The sequence below is a fragment of the Podarcis bocagei genome (genome assembly GCF_964188305.1).
Source record: "Podarcis bocagei genome assembly, chromosome: 1".
Classification (NCBI taxonomy): domain Eukaryota; kingdom Metazoa; phylum Chordata; class Lepidosauria; order Squamata; family Lacertidae; genus Podarcis; species Podarcis bocagei.
Genome location: NC_138125.1, coordinates 111,240,596 through 111,259,494, shown reverse-complemented (window position 1 = coordinate 111,259,494; position 18,899 = coordinate 111,240,596). Strand labels below are relative to the sequence as shown.

General features: G+C 41.5%; 1 protein-coding gene across 12 annotated transcripts in view; it reads left to right on the top strand.

The window, feature by feature from the left end:
* The window catches only part of KCNH7 (potassium voltage-gated channel subfamily H member 7), a 263,311-nt gene that overhangs the window by 228,870 nt on the left and 15,542 nt on the right, over window positions 1–18,899 (top strand). For 7 of the 12 annotated variants that reach the window (XM_081199246.1, XM_081199244.1, XM_081199251.1 and 4 more), the window contains 4 exons: window positions 6,202–6,454; window positions 7,736–7,941; window positions 10,701–10,800; window positions 18,109–18,360. In XM_081199246.1, coding sequence (XP_081055372.1) covers window positions 6,202–6,454; window positions 7,736–7,941; window positions 10,701–10,800; window positions 18,109–18,360 — 811 coding nt within the window. The remainder of the gene's footprint in view (window positions 1–6,201; window positions 6,455–7,735; window positions 7,942–10,700; window positions 10,801–18,108; window positions 18,361–18,899) is intronic. The other 5 variants (XM_081199245.1, XM_081199252.1, XM_081199247.1 and 2 more) reach the window with 2 other exon arrangements.

The window sequence follows — 18,899 nt, the reverse complement described above, 5'->3', positions numbered from 1 at the left end:
CCATTCTCATCCAACTTGCATGCAGAATTCTTGCCAACACCAGTGGGATTTGGAAGGCGTGGACGAACATCTAAAGGCAGGCAGCTTGAATACTGTAAGGTGTATTTGGCAAATTTTAGTTCTGCAAACTGAATGACGTCAAGTCCAAAGCAGTAACAGTTGCTGCTGCGAAAAACAAATGCATGCATTATTTAATTATATTCCTACTTAATACAGTGAAAGGCCTTTTTTAAAAAAAAATCTTTGCTTTTAAAATAAAACTGTTTTAATACATAGGAAAGCATACAGTTTATTTTTCACATAAGAAAGAAAATGCTCACATATTTGTAGCTCCTTTCATGAAAACAAATCCTTATGATCCTTATATTGAAAAGAAGGAAACGTCCTTCCGAGCCCTATTTTGAATAGCTAATACATAAAAAGAAAATGTGTCATTCTTGTATTGAGATATGATCAGAGTCTAATTAATTTGTTCGTTTCTTTCTCTCTACTTCTCCATTTCTTTTGTCATACAATTCAGCTGTGCCGCTGATAACATACCAATGTGCAACAGTTGGGTAGAGTGGATTTGGGACTTACTATAACTGGGATCCAAATGCTGACATAAAAAGAATATAATTTGGTCATTGTCGACACTGCATGCACCAGCAGAAATGTCATTGTGAAAATATTGCTTCTTATGATCAGGGCTATAAAAGCTGAGTAGCCACTAGCATGTAAAATTATGGGCCAGTCAACTGGCATCTGGGATGCTGAAAAGGACAGGAGATTCCAAGTCTTCTGTGTGCTGTTTGTAGAAGTTGACCATAATCTCCCGCCCTTCCTTATATGCTTTTCCTGAGTTCCTTCCTTACCCATTTCAGTTAACTCTTCCAGTGTCATCTGAAGGCCAGTTGGAGGTGAACCAGCAGCAGAGGCAAAAGTGTCACTCATGCTACCCCTCTGAAATGAGTCAATTATTACAATCAGACTCCTGCTACATATATAGTCCCTGTTGTTGTGTAAATGCAGTTAATATACTTAACAAACTCAGAAATTCTGAATTTATACGATCCTGGAACTTACCGTATTTTTTGCACCATAACACTCACTTTTTTCCTCCTAGAAAGTAAGGGGAAATGTCTGTGCGTGTTATGGAAGGAATGCCTACGGGTGGCATGCCTACGGATTTTCCTCCTCTAAAAACTACGTGCGTGTTATGGTCGGGTGCGTGGGTAACCACCCAGCCATGACATTTATTGCAGATGACATGCAGTGGAAAAGGAACACCCTCCTTTTCTCTCTAATAATCCCCCTCATTCAGCCTCTCCACCACCACCCCATATCTACCTGCCCTCTCCTCTAGTCCTTCTCTTCCACTCCCCCACCCCTAATCTCCAGCGGGCTAAAACTAACACACACATACACACACCTCTTGTAAATAGTACATCTAGCCACTTTCTCAACCAAGCATCTGTGCTGGATATGGGAAGCAGGCAAGCTTGGGAGATGGTTGACTTGAGAAAGGTTTGAGGGCCACGAAACTATCTTAGTATTATTTTATCCTTTAAATTGCCCAGCGAGCCTTCAGAATGAGAGGGCTCTAAGAAGGTCAGATGGTTCTGTGCTCATTATGGGTATATAAAGTAATTTTTTCTAACATGCTTACATTATGTAGAAATTGAAGAAATTTTAGAATGGGTCTGAAAAACATGTATTCCTGAAGCACACTTTTTGGAAGTGATCCCAGTGAAGCCTGAGGCGCTGTTAAAATTGTTTTACCCTCAGGCAATATAAAGTAGTCAACTATTCCCAATTATTAAAATGCTTGGCTGTTCTTAATGACTAAGCATATCTCACATTAACTAGTTTTTGCAGGTAAAGATGGGGACAGGCTGCTGTTGTCCTAGATAAAATAAGCTTTTTCCTAGGCATTCTATCAGAAAACTTTGCCAAAACTTATTCCGTACAATAAAATGTCCCTGATCTGTGCGCACACTCTCAAAGGGAACTGAGTGAAGACTGGTTCCCCTTTAGCAGCTTTTAGTGGTTCACTAACTGTTTACACCCATATAATCAGTATGTGGAATGAGGGGGTGAATCACGGCTGAAAGCGGCATTCATATGATTGGATTGCTGAATAATCTTTAATTTTCAGATAAGAGAGAGTTGGGATGAAATTCAAATTATGGTATTGGTAACAGGGTAGGGTAAATATTTCCTTGCGACAAGATATCACTCTATAATACTTGCATTGTTATGCAATTGGCTGACTCTGTAACACTCCCCTCAGGAATTTTTCTTCAGCGTGATCACGCCACTCTTGGTGGGAGAGTGAGGATGAGCACTCTAGAACCACCACATTCTAGAACCACCTCCACAAATTAGAGTTCGGAGCTTCTGAAGCAGAAAGCCTCCTCTGCTTGTGGAGGCTTTCTATGAATTTTAGATCCTGGGAAATCAGGACTTTCTGTTTCAAAACTTTGCCTTGTGGAAGGTGTTGATGGGAACAGTGACAGAGAATGCAGCTGTCTCTCCTCTTTTGTTAATGCCGAAGAACAGCTGAAGAAGGCTTTCATGCTATGAATTATGAGACTTTTCTTAGAATCCAGTCCCTGGGCACACTTACAAGGAAATGAGTACTGTGGAAATTGGTGCCACTTTTGAGTAAGCGGGCATAGAATTGGCCTGGCCATGTGAATTTGAGTGAAGCTTCATTTTTTAAGGTAACTTGATCCCAAACCATTCACTCTGGTGTGTATCTCTGCAATAGCATAGTACAGCACAATATTTGTTTGTTTGGGGTACTATACTATTGCAACCCAAAGCATAAATTTGCATGTCCTAATATGGAACTGTCAGAGCAATTTATCAGATACAGCAACCATTTTACCATGGGTGTAGTTTTGTTAGATATAGTAAGAGCTGTGTTTGTTTTTTAAAATGAGGTACTGGTACTTATATATTGATAAATGTGTCCGTTGGTGCTAGCACAAAATGGCTGCCATGAGCAGCAAAATTTATAGGTTCTGGTATTCTGTAGTGGCAAGCACTGTCACAAGAAAGCCCTGGATGTAGTTGACTTTGTGTGGCCTATTAAATGATTTTTGCCTATTTATCTTTTGCCTATTCTGGCTTCTTCTAAGATGTGATTTCTATGTCCTGAACAGGGGTGCCATCTAAGGAGTGGGATGGGGAAATGCTTCTCAACTGTTCCTCAGAGCACATTTTATTTAATGGTCAGGAGCTGGTATTCAACTGAGCATAAACCCATTGAAATTAATGGACATTACTAACTTAAGTCCAATGTCTGAGTCATATAAACAATTAAATGGACCCATGACCCAGTCATACATACATAAGCAATTTAAAAGGTGACTGACATCTAGCATGGCTATAGTTATGAACAACCACTATAAATAATCTTTTTTTAACTAAATAAATAAACCTAGTTGAGATTCTTACCTCTCCTTACTCAAATGGCACATCTGGTCCCAAGTCCTTGAATTGTTCAACTTTTTGTATGAACATCTGTTTTAACAATGTTCTCTGTTCTTTCACAGTGCAAGTTCTATTGTTTACTTCCAAATCATAGAAAACATGTCAAAATAATTATTTAAGGTCATTTCTTGAATCATAGCTTGGCTTTGGTGAAGTGATATTCTCATGTCAAATATAAGTCATTCATTTGTTGCTGCTGCTTTTTGCTGTTGTTAAAGTTGGAGACATGATGCTGATATTTTTGTAACAAAATCTTAAATGGATGCACAGACCTTTATTGTGCTGAAGTGAAACAAAAACCTATTGAAATAACTAAGCCTGAAGATTTACTATAATCATTTTTGGGTACTACATCATTAACATCATATATAAAAGTAATGTTGTATTTGTGGATATGACACATTTCTTAAGTAGTGGATAAATAGACCCACCTGATAGTTAATAAAATCTAATCTATTGTATATGTTTTAGGCCACAATTCTGTGCATACTTACCTGGGAGTATGCTCCATTAAACACAATTAGGGTTTACTCTTGAGTAAACACGTGTAGGATTGCTCTGTGGGCCCTAAAAAGCCATTTCTGTCCAGATATTCTATGAATTTTTTTAGCTTCTCCAGTTCAGCATAATATACAGGGAATGTAAGGTGTCATGTATATGAGAAATAGCTACAATGTTGAGATTCAGCCAGTCACTTACTATGGTGGTCACTTACTAATTGCTGTAAAAGAGGGAATGCATCACCCAAAAAGAGGTCAAAATGTGATAAAATTTGCATAAAATTAGTGTATGAAAATTTATGTGTTTTAATTCAGATTTAGACCTAATTACTCCAATTTACAATGCTATCCCTTGTTCTGGTTCTTTATCTTTCAACCAGACTTGGACCAGACAGTTCTTCTGGAGGCTTTTACCTCTAAAGTAGGACACATGGTCAACCTATTGGTTGAGGTGGAATTGAAGTCTGTTTCTCTCAGATCCAGCTGCAAAATTCTGCCTCACTGACTGAACTGTGAACAGCATTTATCTAATAAAGGGAATGAGATTATTGACATCGATTAGCAGATATGGAATAAATTGCATAGCAAAGAGGACAGCCACACCATATGTTTAAAGCACGTTGACAATCATGGGTTCCCTCAAAGAATTCTGGGAACTGTTGTTTGTTAAGGGTGCTGGGAATTGCAGCTTTGTGATGAACCTCCTAACAACTCTCAGAACCCTGAACAAACCCAGGATCACTGAAGATAGAATCATAGAATTGTAGAGTTGGAAGGGACCACGAGGTTCATTAATCTAACCCAGCCTTTCTCAACCTGTGGGTCCCCAGATGTTGTTGAACTACAATTCCCATCACCCCTAGCTAGCAAGGCCAGAACTCAGGGATGATGGGAGTTGTAGTCCAACAACATCTGGGGACCCACAGGTTGAGAACTGCTGATCTAACCCCTTTCAGTGCATGAATCTTTTGCTCAACGTGGGACTCAAACCCACAACCCTGGGATTAAGAGTTTCATGCTCTACCGACTGAGCTATCCCAGACTTAAAGCGGTATAACTTTAAATGTATAGCATATGTATGACCTTAACCACTTTCAATACCAGCTTAACCACTTTCAATACCAGCTTATGAATATATATATATATATATATATGCAGGTTTTGGTGTCTTCGGGTGTCTTCCCGTGTAAGAGTTGGGGTGTCTAGGCGACGTTTCGACGAGGTCTCACTCGTCATCTTCAAGATGACGAAGATGACATCTTGAAGATGACGAGTGAGACCTCGTCGAAACGTCGCCTAGACACCCCAACTCTTACACGGGAAGACACCCGAAGACACCAAAACCTGCATTCCTGTACCCGTGAAAATCTACGAAAGCATATATATATATATATATATATATATATATATATATATATATATATAATTTTGCAACCATTACTTAAGTTATTATGAATCATTACTGTTGCTATAAGTATTATTTATTAAATTTATATCCCACCCCATTCCTCCAAAGCAGCCCAGCCCAGGATGGCAAACACACTAATGATAAAATGTCTAAAAAACAATTCCAATGCTGCACCCATATGAAAAATGGGGTCAAACTTTGCATTGGCTGACCTACTGGCAGAGACTTGTAAAGCAGAGAAGTGGGGTGCACATTATTCTCTGGACCTGTCCAAGTACCCATCAGTTCTTACTTGGCACTGCTGCTACCTCTGTGAGAAAAGGGCAAGAAGGATTTTCAGTGTTCCACAAATCTGACCACACATGTTGTAGGAGCAGTCAGGCAAGGCACCATCTCTGACCAAGATGGGTCATTTCGCCATTAACTAATAAATACAGATCAGATTTGTAATTCAAACTGAAAGCATCAGTTACACACATCAGCATGCACAATACCTAGCCGCAGTCATATGGATTCAGTTACCCCGTCGAAAGAAATAGTATAATATGCAGCTGCCGCATACTAGACTATATCAGCGCAAGAATCTGCTCACCCATGCCAATTTTCCCAGCTCATTTTCTGATTACATTTTGACCTCATTCTATCGCTTGCTCTATACCAGTTTGTTATCTAGGCAGCATAGCCAGAAGAGCTGAATGACACCCCCCCCCCCAAAAAAAAACACCCTAAGTGCTTCCTAACTGAGCAAAAAGATGTCAGAAACTCAAGGCCAATTTGTGGTTTGGTTCTGAACTCTCGCCTTGTCTTCGTCAGGTCCTAAAGGGGTTTCCAGAATGTTTACAAGCAGATATCTGTCTCCACCTCAACCAAAGTTTACTTCAAAACTGCAAAGCTTTCCAGGGAGCAAGTAAAGGCTGTCTCCGGGCTTTGGCTATGAAGTTTAAGACGACGCACGCACCTCCCGGAGACACCCTTGTCCACTCTGGCGATATTCTGACGGCGCTTTACTTCCTGTCGCGAGGCTCCATCGAAATCCTCAAGAATGATATGGTGGTGGCAATCCTGGGTAAGCATTTGGAAATTTGGTGGAACCCGAGAAAGCTGAATCACAAATCCCTTCTTAGACCACAACTGATCTTGCAGATGTATCAGAATTAAAGAAAGAGAAACGTCCAGTTCATAAGAACAGAGTTAAGATCCCTAAAAGGAGGCTTACATTAAGCTACCTGATTGACTATTGCATCCGGCTGCAGCAAAGTGAGACATGAGACAGGACTATAGGGTCCCCTCTATTAGCTTGGCTCAGAGATTGACTCCTCCTCCCCCAGAACTGTTTCTGTGCAAGCTGGTAATGATAAGAAGTTTGCAACTTTAAGAACTGATGGCTGAGGTTGCTTGCTTTCCTCCCTCCCTATCCCTATCTCCTTTTGTGCTGTGTCTTTTAGATTTGAAGCCTGTGGGCAGGGACTGTCTTGCTGTTATCGTTGTTATTGAACTTATATACCGTACTTTTACGTCTATAAGACACCCCCATGTATAAGACTCCCCCTATTTTGGGGGGTTCAAATTTAAGAAAATGGGAGGAGATGGCACAGCATAGTTGATCTTTTTCTGTGGAGGATTACCCAGAGTTGTTGAGCTTTTGGGGGGGAGAATTGACCAGAGTTGTTGAGCAATTTGGGGGGGGGGGGAATGACTGATCGAATAACACTCACCCAACTGGCAAACGCTAACAATCGCAAGCCAAATTTCCGAAGTGGGAGCCAATCCAAAACAGCCCTTGCTACATCCGCCAATGGGCCACCCATTTGGCAAAGCAGTAGCCAATCCAAAGCAGCCCCTGCAGCAGATACCATTCACCCACCCAATCGCCAGATCCTGCTCGCGAATGCAACCAACTGCCTGTCGCCCCCCTCTGCACTACCCATGTATAAGATGACACCCCCTCCCCCATTTTTTACTTTATTTTGGAGTAATAAACCCTTGTCTAATACATGGGAAAGTACGGTAAGCTGCTTTGGGGGTCTTTTCATCTGAAGTGTAGGATAAAAAAAATGCTATAAACAAACAAGTAACCAAGCAAATAAGTCTTGGAACATGTGAAATGATAAAAAAGGCAATATGCCTCTGAGCAAATGCAGGACATATTTGTGGCTTGTTACCACAAAAGCGGATATATGCAAGAAGCATAATCACATGATGCAATTTGTCTGAGCCCATATGACATCAGATTGTAAGTGTGAGATCACAGATTTTTGGAGAACATGTCCTGTTTCTTATTTTTGTAATATGGCAGAAGGCCATGTGTAAATGTGTCTGTTCCCCCATTCCCCAATTATTGTTGCAGGCAAAAATGATATTTTTGGAGAGATGGTCCATCTTTATGCAAAACCAGGAAAGTCCAACGCAGATGTGAGGGCTTTAACCTACTGTGACTTGCACAAGATCCAACGAGAAGACCTGTTAGAAGTTTTGGATATGTACCCTGAATTTTCTGATCTCTTCCTCACCAATCTAGAGCTCACTTTCAATTTAAGAAATGAAAACCCCAAAGTACGTAAAGTATGTCTAAGCTTCCTTTCACTAATGAATATCTTAAGGCTTATAGAATTTGACAGAAACAAAGCTGACAAATGAATGGCACCGTTTATCAACAATTACTCTCACTCACCCAAAGTGGTTGCAGGAGATTTCCCATTTTGGGCTGAATTTATTCATTTTAGCACCGAGTGAGGGGGCATGGAAAATGTAGTGCTTTTTCAAACACACAGAAACATGAAATTAAACAAAAACAAAAACAAATGGTGGTGAAACAATAGTATCCCAGCAGGGGAGGAAATAGCAATTATACTACTAATAAATAAAAAGATAGGTCAGCCTTGATTCAGATGTATCCCCTTTAGAGTAGAGTTTAATCCCACTAAAATCAATGGCAAAACGTCTTTTGGTCTTTATAGCTCTGGATTGCTGTCGTGCTAGACAGTGGCGTAGCGTGGGTTGTCAGCACCCGGGGCAAGGCAAGTAATTTGCGCCCCCTAACCCGTGGATTTGCGCCCCCTAACCCTAACCCCCAGATGTTGCGCCCGGTGCGGCCGGCCCCCCCTGCACCCCCCACGCTACGCCACTGGTGCTAGACATATTTTTTTCCCATCAGCTCTTTTTTTCTTCGTTTATTATTATGCTTATATCCAACTTTTACTCTGAGGAGCTCAAGGGGAGTAGATATAGTTTTTTCCCCCCTCCTCCTTTCATCCTCAAACCTACCCTGTTAAATAGTTCAGGTTGAAAGACAGTGATTGGTCCAAGGTCACCCAGTGACCTTCATGGCTGAGTGGGAATTTAACCCTGATCTCTTAGGCCCTAGTCTGACACCCTAACCACTACACCATGCTAGCTGCCTTAAAGCATAAAATAAAAAGATGCCATAAGATATTCTCTTTATTCTTACTAATCACTATCCTATCTGTTTCTCGTTGGAATCTAGACCTGGCTTTGCAACCCATGGTACATAGTGTGGCAGCTGCCTCAAGTGGCAAACCTTAGATGCCATTAAATGACCGCAAATAGTCTGTCTGCTTGTTTATTCATTTATTTTATTTTCAGGTTGTGTGCCTTGAATTTTCTGGCCCAGTCACCAAAACAGAAACACCTTGAGCTGGCCCTGTTGCAGTTCCGTAGAGCAGGAGAGAAACACAGACTAGCATCAACATGAACAGCAGAGCTCCATCAGGCTAAACGCAACAGAGTGAGGAATAGGCAGGATTTCAAATATTATCTCCGTGGATTGGCCAGCATCCAAATCTATCTTATTAGGATGAAGAGCATCTTGTTGATTTGGAACTTTTAGTCTGAAGCCCTGTGCACACCCAGGGGGTTAACCCCACTGAACACAGTGGGACTTGCTTACAAATAAGCATACCTAGGATTGCACGTTTAGAAGCAAAGGCTGTGGCTTTGTCAGGAGTTGGCAGACCAAAAGATGAAGGTTTGCCAATAGGCACTGGGTGTGACAGAGAACATTAACACACCATGGAGACAGTATTGGGATCCTTCTGTTTATCACTGTAATGCAAAAGGGCTCTTTTTGATTATTTTTTAACAAACCTTTTTTAAAAAATAAAACATTATCCACCCTCCCATAGGTGGGTATCACCATAAAGTTCAACTGAGCCCTGTTTTCCCACCACAGGTCATGGGGTTGACCTACAAACTCCATGATCTCTAGATGGAAATGGAGCTAGCAACATCATTTACAGCCAGTAAGAGGTCTATCAAGCATCTTATTTCTCCATCAGGAGAGAAAGCCCTGCCAAATCTCTTTTGTCATCTTCAGATCCCTCTGCACAGCTGCGGAGGGAGGAAGCTTTTGGATGTGTAGGAAATGTGTTTTATGCAAGTGAGCACTAAAGCTTTTGGTACCCTGCTTGCCATCTGAAATGATACATCCCAGAACCACATACAATGTACTTCCATAAGCCCAGCATCTGCCAGTTGCTTTTGGCTATAACTTCCCTATGTTTCAGGTTGTGGGTGTTGCAGAGGGAAGTCACCACTTTGCTTCCTAATGTCTTTATGCTGATTTTCTAATGAAACATTCAAGTATGGATGCATCTGAAAATTTCCACAAAAAACCCAGAAATAATCAAACATTAATTAAACATCGTGATAAGGAAATGGTAGCCCAAAGGAGAAGGAGCCAGTTTCAGCTTTGGAAATAATGAAATAATCAAAGAAGGAAGAGGTGGAGAAATAAAACAAAGAGTGCATACTGTACCAGCTTTATTGTTATGCAGTGCAACTTTTATCACAATTTATGTGTAATTAAACATCATAGCTAATTATAATCAGCTACTACATTACTGTCTGCAGCAATACGCATCCCCACAAGGGGTTGTTTTCACATTTTTCTTCACCAAACTGGTTTCTGAGAACACACTGCTGAGAAAAAAAATTATCAATACATAAACAATCCATAAATCATTCTTCTGAGTACAAGATGAAAAAGGCACTTTAATTTACATTCTGTCCCTCTCTTCTGCTCTCACTCCCTCCTTCCCTTCCCATCTCTCTTTCTCTCCCCTCTCTCTCTCTCTCTCTCTCTCTCTCTCTCTCTCACACACACACACACACAAATTAACTTTCTTCTTTTAAAACCTTCTTTTAAAATCTGTATCCTTTTCAAAACCACCCATACACATAATTCATATTATGAGCTCCACCCAGAAAACAATTTATTTTTCTTTCTTTAAAAACAAAACAACAACCTTTGAAATGAGTATAATCTATCATATCTCAATATCTCACTTATCTAGGCTGAACTCGCAATAAGGCCACAAACAACTAATGATTCAGATGGTGACAACAGCAAACTCCGAAGAAGGAAATTCTCTTTTGAAAGTGAAATTGATAAAGGTAATTGATTTCCTCTACAATGATGTTCTTGAAAACATGATCACAGAGGGCTGTAGTCAACTAAATCATATTCAGAGTAGGCCCAGGCGAGGGACCATTATCATGAAGGGGGCAAATTAAACATGTCTAATTTAAGTGTACAGATGGGTAGCCGTGTTGGTCTGCCATAGTCAAAATAAAAATTGTATCTGAAGAATACAATTTTGTATCTGAATACAAAATTGTATCTGAAGAAGTGTGCATGCACATGAAAGCTTATACCAAGAACTAACTTAGTTGGTCTTTAAGGTGCTACAGGAAGGAATTTTTTTATTTTAATTTAAGTGTGCCACTGTTCAAATTTCATGGAGATGCTGGCATGATTTAATGTGACCAAAATTGCTGGTTGACCTTAGAATTCAGATGTGAAGATCTTCTCAGTTTACCCTACCAGGATGGTGTGGAACCTTAGGCTCTGGGGCTGAATGTGGCCCTCTGAACCACTCCATCTGGCCCCTGGAACTCTCCTCAAGCCATGTCACTCCCAAGGCCCAAGAGGGCCTCTATCTTCCTCAAGCATCCTTCTCAGGTGCCTCTGCCTGCTTGGAGTATGTCATTGAACTGTGATAATGGCTGTTTCTGAATGGACAGATGTGTGTGTGTGATAGCAATAGAGGAGAAATTCAACTCTGTTTATATTTCAAGGTGAAGCAGCCTAATTGTGATTTCCAGTTGCAATTGCAATTTGTTTTAAACATGTTTTATTTTGCTGTAACCCACCCTAGAACATTCTGGGTGAAGGGTGTGTAATAAATCTCATGCCAGCCCCCAGAATTATCAGCCTGTTAGCCTATTGGATATAAGTTCTAAGATTTACAGCCTCTGCCTTCTCCTGAAATTAACAAGCTGAGTGGAAGAAAATAATATATTGTACAAGGAACAAGCTGGGTTTGGGAAGGGCCATAGTACAGTTGATCAAATTTTTGTACTACACTGTCTAATGCATAAATACACCAGTGGTCCACCCAGACAGTTTTTTGCCACTTTTATTGATTTTTCCTCAGCATTTGAAACAATTAATAGGAAACTACTGTGGGGTAAACTGGCAAGGACTAACATCGCTAAAAGGCTGCTACTCCTAATACTGGAGTTACATACTAATACTACTATGAAGATAAGGATCAGCACAGATGGAAGGATGACAAAGGGTATGCATACAAAGGTGTCAGACCAAGTTGTCTGCTAGCTGCCCTCCTTTTCATTCTTTATATTAACAACATTGTAACAGAGCTAAACAGCCCTGATCACTTTCCCTCTTCAATTGGGAACCGTAAAACAGCAACCCTGATATATGCAGATGATTGTAATAAATCTCATGCTGAGGATAAGACACTAAGTGAACCAAAACACAGACATCCTTCAACATTTGCACATCTCTGAATCTTGCAGTGCAGTTCTCTAGCCAATTAGCGTGTAGAAAAATGCATATACTAGGGTAAGGTATGTGTTAAATCACATATATCATTGAAAATAGCACGCAAAAATGTTTATGCTATTGCTTTGCAAAAAAAAGTGTGTATTAGACAAAATTGCATACAAAAAATTGTATGCGATGAGAAATTCGCTGGTGAATGTTCATGAGGAGTTCCTTTTAATACATATCGCAAAATGATATGGAAATGAGGAGAGCTGGGCTTAAGATGGGGGGAGGGGAGTGGGAACTAAGAGAAAGCAACACTGAAAGATTCACCCATCCCTGGTGTGCAGGCACCTCTGATTTTTGTGTGACTTGATCGTAGCCTAGTGTTGAAAGGTAAGAGTCATATCTGGCCCTGCCCATCACTGAGATGCCTATGAGAGGATGTAGCCAGAGGCAGATTTAGGGGAGTGCAACTGGTTCACTTGCACTGGGCATGGAGTCTTGGATGTGCCGCAGGGGGCGCTGCAAGTATGATGTAGAACGAAAGGTGGGAGGCAGGGGGTGCTGAATGTTGGTGTTGTATAGGGTGCTGCTGAAATTTGAGGCACCCCCCCCCCATGTCTGCTACTGTTGTGGCCTTCTGGCTGAAAAAAAGTTTTTTTCATCCCTGCCCTAAGCACTCAGAGTGGTATCCAACTAGATCATACTCAGAGCGCAGCTATTGAAATCACTGGGTCTCCTCTGGGCATGACTAACATATCACCCTCAGCTGCTTACCCATAAGCATCACTTAACCCTTTGCTGCTCAGCCATTAGCTGTTACAGCCACTTTGTGAACCTGCAAAGTTCTGGAAGAGGCCTAGTGAAACTGATGTAGGCTAGCTGCTTAAAGCTACTAATCTAGGTTTCAATAGCAAGGAGTAGGCAGACAACAGTACAGTGGTGCCTCACAAGATGAAATTAATCCATTCCACGAGTCTCTTCGTCTTGCGGTTTTTTCGTCTTGCGAAGCATGGCTATTAGCGGCTTAGCGGCTATTAACGGCTTAGCGGCTTAGTGGCTTAGCAGCTATTAACAGCTTAGCGGCTTAGCAGCTTTAAGAAAAAGGAAACAAACTCGCAAGAACTCGCAAGACGTTTCGTCTTGCGAAGCAAGCCCATAGGGAAATTCGTCTTGCGAAGCAACTCTCGCAAAACCCTTTCGTCTAGCGAGTTTTTCGTCTTGCGAGGCATTCGTCTTGCGGGGCACCACTGTATTGCAGGACCTATAATAGCATCCTAGTGGCAGCAAGAATTTGATCGGGCAGTTTCAAAAGTCCAAATGCATCCTTATGCCTGCAAGAAGCCATGATGACTGCCAGAGCTTTGCACCTCAAGTGTGGCTGGAAGGGATGTAAAGGAGCTTGAGGCAGTGTGTTGTAGTGCCTCTAGCAGGAACGAGGCTGCATCTCCTGCTTTCTCCAAGAGCGGTCTTTAAGAGAGCAAGCAAATCCCCTTTCCAGACTTTGTTATTTTAGGAACTTTTCTTCTGAATTAAACATTTCCAATCTCTATTCCAATCTATCCAAAAAATTGATACAACCACACACACACACATATCTCGTAGGAACTGGGCCAAACTCTTCTTCATCCCCCCTTCCTCTATTAGAGGAACTCTGTTCATATGAAGTCTGGTTCCAACCTTATGGCTTTTAAATCTCCATTTACTATGGTTGCATCCTGATTCTAATCTAAACAGAATAATTTGAGAAATGGGTGAATTGTTGGCAGTGCTATTGTTCTAAAACAAGAGGTGCCGAAACTCACCATGAATGTCTCCCTTGTTCTCTTATATTGACAATGGCGCCCACCTGAGAGGTGCCAGAACAGAGTTCCTGTGAGTTCTGGCTGGGGGGAAAAGCCTGACTGTTGGTGTTGTATAAGTCATCTCTTCAAAGTTTTATAGAGCAATTCTGTGTCCTAGAGAAATAAATCTTTAGCTTGGTGTCTTACTGTTTCGCAGAATGGCATTACCTTTCTGTCAAAGAGGCATTTCTTAAGCACAAAACCAAGAGTGACAACAAATCTGTCAAGGCAATACCCCCATGAAATATTTAAGCTGCTCTACACACACACACACACACACACACACACACACACACACACACACACTCTGTTGACAGAGATAACCTGTCTAAATGACCTTCACAAACAAATTCACAAACAAAACATATTTTGCCACCTGAAGGGGAAAGGTAACCTTTTAGGCACTGCCCGCTATGAAATTTTGAGCTGCTGCTTCAGGGTGGCTGATGAATGACTTTCATGAAAAAAAGCAGATCAACCTTTACACAGACTAAGGGTTCTTCCAGATAACCTGATTACTGAGCATTCATTCTGATTTTGTTTGCAGGGAAATTAGACAAAGATGGCTTTTTGATGAGTAGACTGGTTAGAATGATGTTGCATCAAAGCAGGTGTTAATTCCACATTTTGCAGTGCATTTCCCTGTCACTTACCTTATAGCAAAATTTCAAGGAAGCAGGTTTGTTGCGCAAGACCTCCCAGTTAGCTATGATAGCACAAGCTGAGTTTGCCCATATGCCATTGAATCCAACCCCCAAGTAGCAACTAGGTGGAAATGCCCTAAAGCTCGCTCAGTAGAAATAACAGTATTTATTTAAATACCAGGGGGAATAAAAATGTTTTGGCACCTAAAAGTATTTAGAATAGTCCTGTTACAAGAGTTGAAGTCTGCCAGGGTAGGGCTCTTCTTAGCATCCTGCCCATAGGACAGACACATCATGTGGTGATGCACAGAAAGGCCTTCCTCGTGGCTTTTGAACTCCCTGCTGTTTTTAGGGAAGTACAGGAAGTTGCCTTACACCTCGTCATACCTTTGGTCTATGTATCTCAGGCTTGCCCACACTTCCGCTTCTCCCATGCCAAGAAAGCATGGCTCTGAGCAGTTTTCCTCTTGCGCCAGTCCTTTCCCAGGGAAACCTGCTCTTTAGTGTTCAATCGGAGCAAACGTCAATCTGGAGAAAACCGGAATTGCCATTTGCTCCAATTGAGTGGTTTTCCCATGGGGGAAGCATTGGGACAAGAGGAAGCATGTATATTATCTCCACAGCATCAGACACGAGTCTTTTCCAGCCATACCTGGAAAACTGGGATCCTTTTTCATACTTTGATTAGCTACAATAAGGTTCTGAGATAACCCTCTGTCACTTTTGAGCTCCATGCTGCAAGAGAAATTGGTTTGTTTGTTTTTACTGCTAGTAGTTTTGTTCCAGCTGCTGCTGAGTAGAGCATCTTTGAAATCTCTGTTTTCCCTCCTGACACTTATCGGGATACGGATGTTAGCTGAACGGCAAAACACGAGTCAGTACTTATTTCACCCCTACTCCATGTTCGCCTGATCAAGTTGTTACTATAGCAACTTCTTTCTGCAGTAGCTTCGTATACTATTTAGACAATATCCACACAGTTCTTTTATCCCTAATCTCTAGTACCTTGGCCACTAATTTGCCAGGAGCAGAACAATTAATTCAACGGTGCAGTTCTGCTCCGTGAGAAATCTTTCTTCTGCATTAAAAGCAAGGGTGCTAAAAATGCCTTGATCAAATATCAGGCTTCCTTGATAACCAACACAACACAGAAATGATTTCAGATCCAGTTCCTTGTGCTACAGCTTTGCCTCTTCCATGGCATCCCCTGCTTGTGCGTAATTCAGTAATTCCCAAACGTTTTGCTGAAGGGACTCAGCAGCATCTTTGGGATCTGCTTGGAAACCCAGAGTGGTCTGGAGGAGAGAAACAGGAATGAGCTGTTGTCAGACTGGTAGATAACAACAAGCTACAAGGCATGGGTTGGGGACCATTTTCAGACAGATCCACACGTGCCAGTGGTGTGCGGGTCCAGAGGCAAAAGTAGGTGGAGCAATTAATATCAGTTTTGCCTTTGTACAGAAGACTGGTTTGTACACACATTCTCTCTTGATCCTACATCCAGGCAAGCAACAGGCAATGTCAGAGTTCAAGGACACATTCCAGCTAGGCGAAAACACTGAAGGAAGATGTGGAGCAAGGCCATTGAGGGGCATGGCCTGTGGAAACAGGGTATGCTGGGGAGGGGGTGTGGCCTGGAGAGGCCCCAAGGGCCACATAGAGAGGCCTGCAGGGTCACATTTGGCCCTGGGTCTGAGGTTCCTCTCTCCTGCTTTTTCTGGAAGAATTTTCAGCAAGAACAGGATGCATTGGCATCCTTAAGAGCATAAGAAGAGCCTTCTGCACTGGACTATTGCCCCATCTAGTTCATCATCCTGTTCTTGCAGGGGAACATGGGGAGCCTGCAAGGTAGATTGTTGCCAGAGCAAGGATTGTTGCTTGTGGTGCTGCATCTAGAATAGGGCCCAGTTTTAGTCACCCATGCTTTCTAAGAGGTTTTGGAGGAAAACATCTGGGGAGTTCAGTTTGAATCGCCACCCAGTGAGCAGGGGCGGATCCTCCGGGGGTCTTCTGGTGGTTCCCTCACTGTGAGAAGTGAGGCTACAGGGAACCAGACAGAGGGCCTTCTCGGCAGTGGCACCCGCCCTGTGGAACACCCTCCCATCAGCTGTCAAGGAGATAAAGAGCTACACAACTTTTAGAAGAGGTCTGAAGGCAGCCCTATATCGGGAAGTTTTTAATGTTTGACGTTTTACTATGTTTTCATATGTGCCGGAAGCCACCCAGAGTGGCTGGGGAAACCAAGTCAGATGACTGGGGCATAAATATTATTATTATGATGATGATGAAACTAATGGAACTTAAACTTCAAGGCCCCTAATCCTGGAGGGGCCCAGAAGCAACATTAGTCCACGTCACTTTAAATATTTGCTTTTAAATGTGCATCATGCATGTATATAACATTTCCCTAATTTTCCCTAACTTTCATTCCCCTACCCCATAACTCAGAAACTATAAGGCACAGGATTTATTTATTTTTAATTCACACCAGTGACTTTGACATGTGACATAATCCAGCACAGCAGTTTAAATCAAAATCTGAGATGTCGTAACTCATTATGAAAGAAAATTGTGGTGATCTGTCGTGGAACAACCCCACTGAAGAAGATAACAGTGGTTATAAAGACCTTGTTGCTGACTGAGAAGGGGACCCGATATCAGTTCAAGATTCAGGGCCCCCAAAATGTAGGTCAGTCACTGCCTATGAGGAATCACAAAATCTAGAAATCGGATCTAGATGCTAGGCATGTTAGCAAAGAGCGCAATGAGCTCTTAAGGCCAAAGTTGTGGGTTTATAGAATAGCTATGGTTAAGTTAGCATTAACAACCTATGCACATTTACTCAAGATTAAGTCCTGCTGCATTCAGAGCTTACTTAAACAGGTATAGGGATCAGATTACAAAATCAGCACTGGGGCTGCCTAGACTCCACAGTATAAAGATTACACATAACAGAATTAAGTTTAGTAATCATGAATGGAAAGCAGATGAAGAAATCTCTCCAAAATATTACGGCAAACCAGTTTAGAGACTCTTAGGGTAAACCATACCCTTAATCAATCTTTTGTGCTAGAAGCATCTTGACATTTCAGTTTGAAATACATGAAAAGGAGAGAAAAGGGAAAGATCAGGAGTCTTTTGTGAGAACATATTTTCTTCTTGTCCCCATTTGATTTATTTATTTGCACACACTGGTTTTGTTTGGCTTTTGTAAGCCACTTGAGACCAACGGAGAAATGAATCGCACGATCTGCTGAAGGAAATGCATTTAAAATCGCTAGCCCCTCTCTGTAACAAGACATAAAGAACCATTATCTCTAGCAGAGAACAAACTTGCTAAATGGTATAATAACTTTCCCCCTGCTACCCCAAGGACAAGGCTAAATTTCATATCATTTACTATAATGGTTTCTTTTTTTAGCAGACTATGACAAAGACAATGAGGGTTCTGTGGATAACACCAGACATTATCAGGTCACCAAGAAGCATTTTGGGGAGAAGAGAAGCAGATCATCATCATTTGTGTCATCCATTGATGATGAGCAGAAACCGTTGTTCTCTGGGATCATAGGCTACCCATCTGTCCTGGGAAAGACTGCGGTGCTGGGTTTTGAGGAGATGATGCACGCAACAGAAAGAATTCAAACTAACAAAAGGAGTCATTCTTGTAAAGGTAATCCATGCAAGCGTTTTAAAAACATATTCAGAATTAATAGCCCATGGCAAATTATACAGCAACATGCTTTTTAACCTTGCAATGAAACATTTATTTAAATCCTTCCCTTATGCTCAAATTCATAACATTCTGCTAGTTAATCCCATCAAGCATGGACTGTTGTAAGCAATTATTCCCTTCAAAAGGCACGATTGATTTGCAGGGTCTTTGCTTCTACATAGTTTTACTACCAATCCTCCTGTAATTTTTGGTTTTATTGTGCCACTAATGTTTCTTTGTACCTTAATAGTGTTCCGTCTAACTTGTGGGGGGAGGGACACTGTTTTGCTGAGAAAACTGTAAATCTCAGATTCCTAACATCAGGAAGAGCTCAGTGGTAGAGCCCATAATTTGGATATAAAATGCCCAGCTTCAGTCCCCTGGTATCTCCAGATAGGGCTAGGAAATGAATTCTGTATGAAACCCTTGAAAGCAACTGTTAGTTGATGTAGGCCATACTGAGCTGCTATCATCATCATCATCATTGTCGTCGTTGT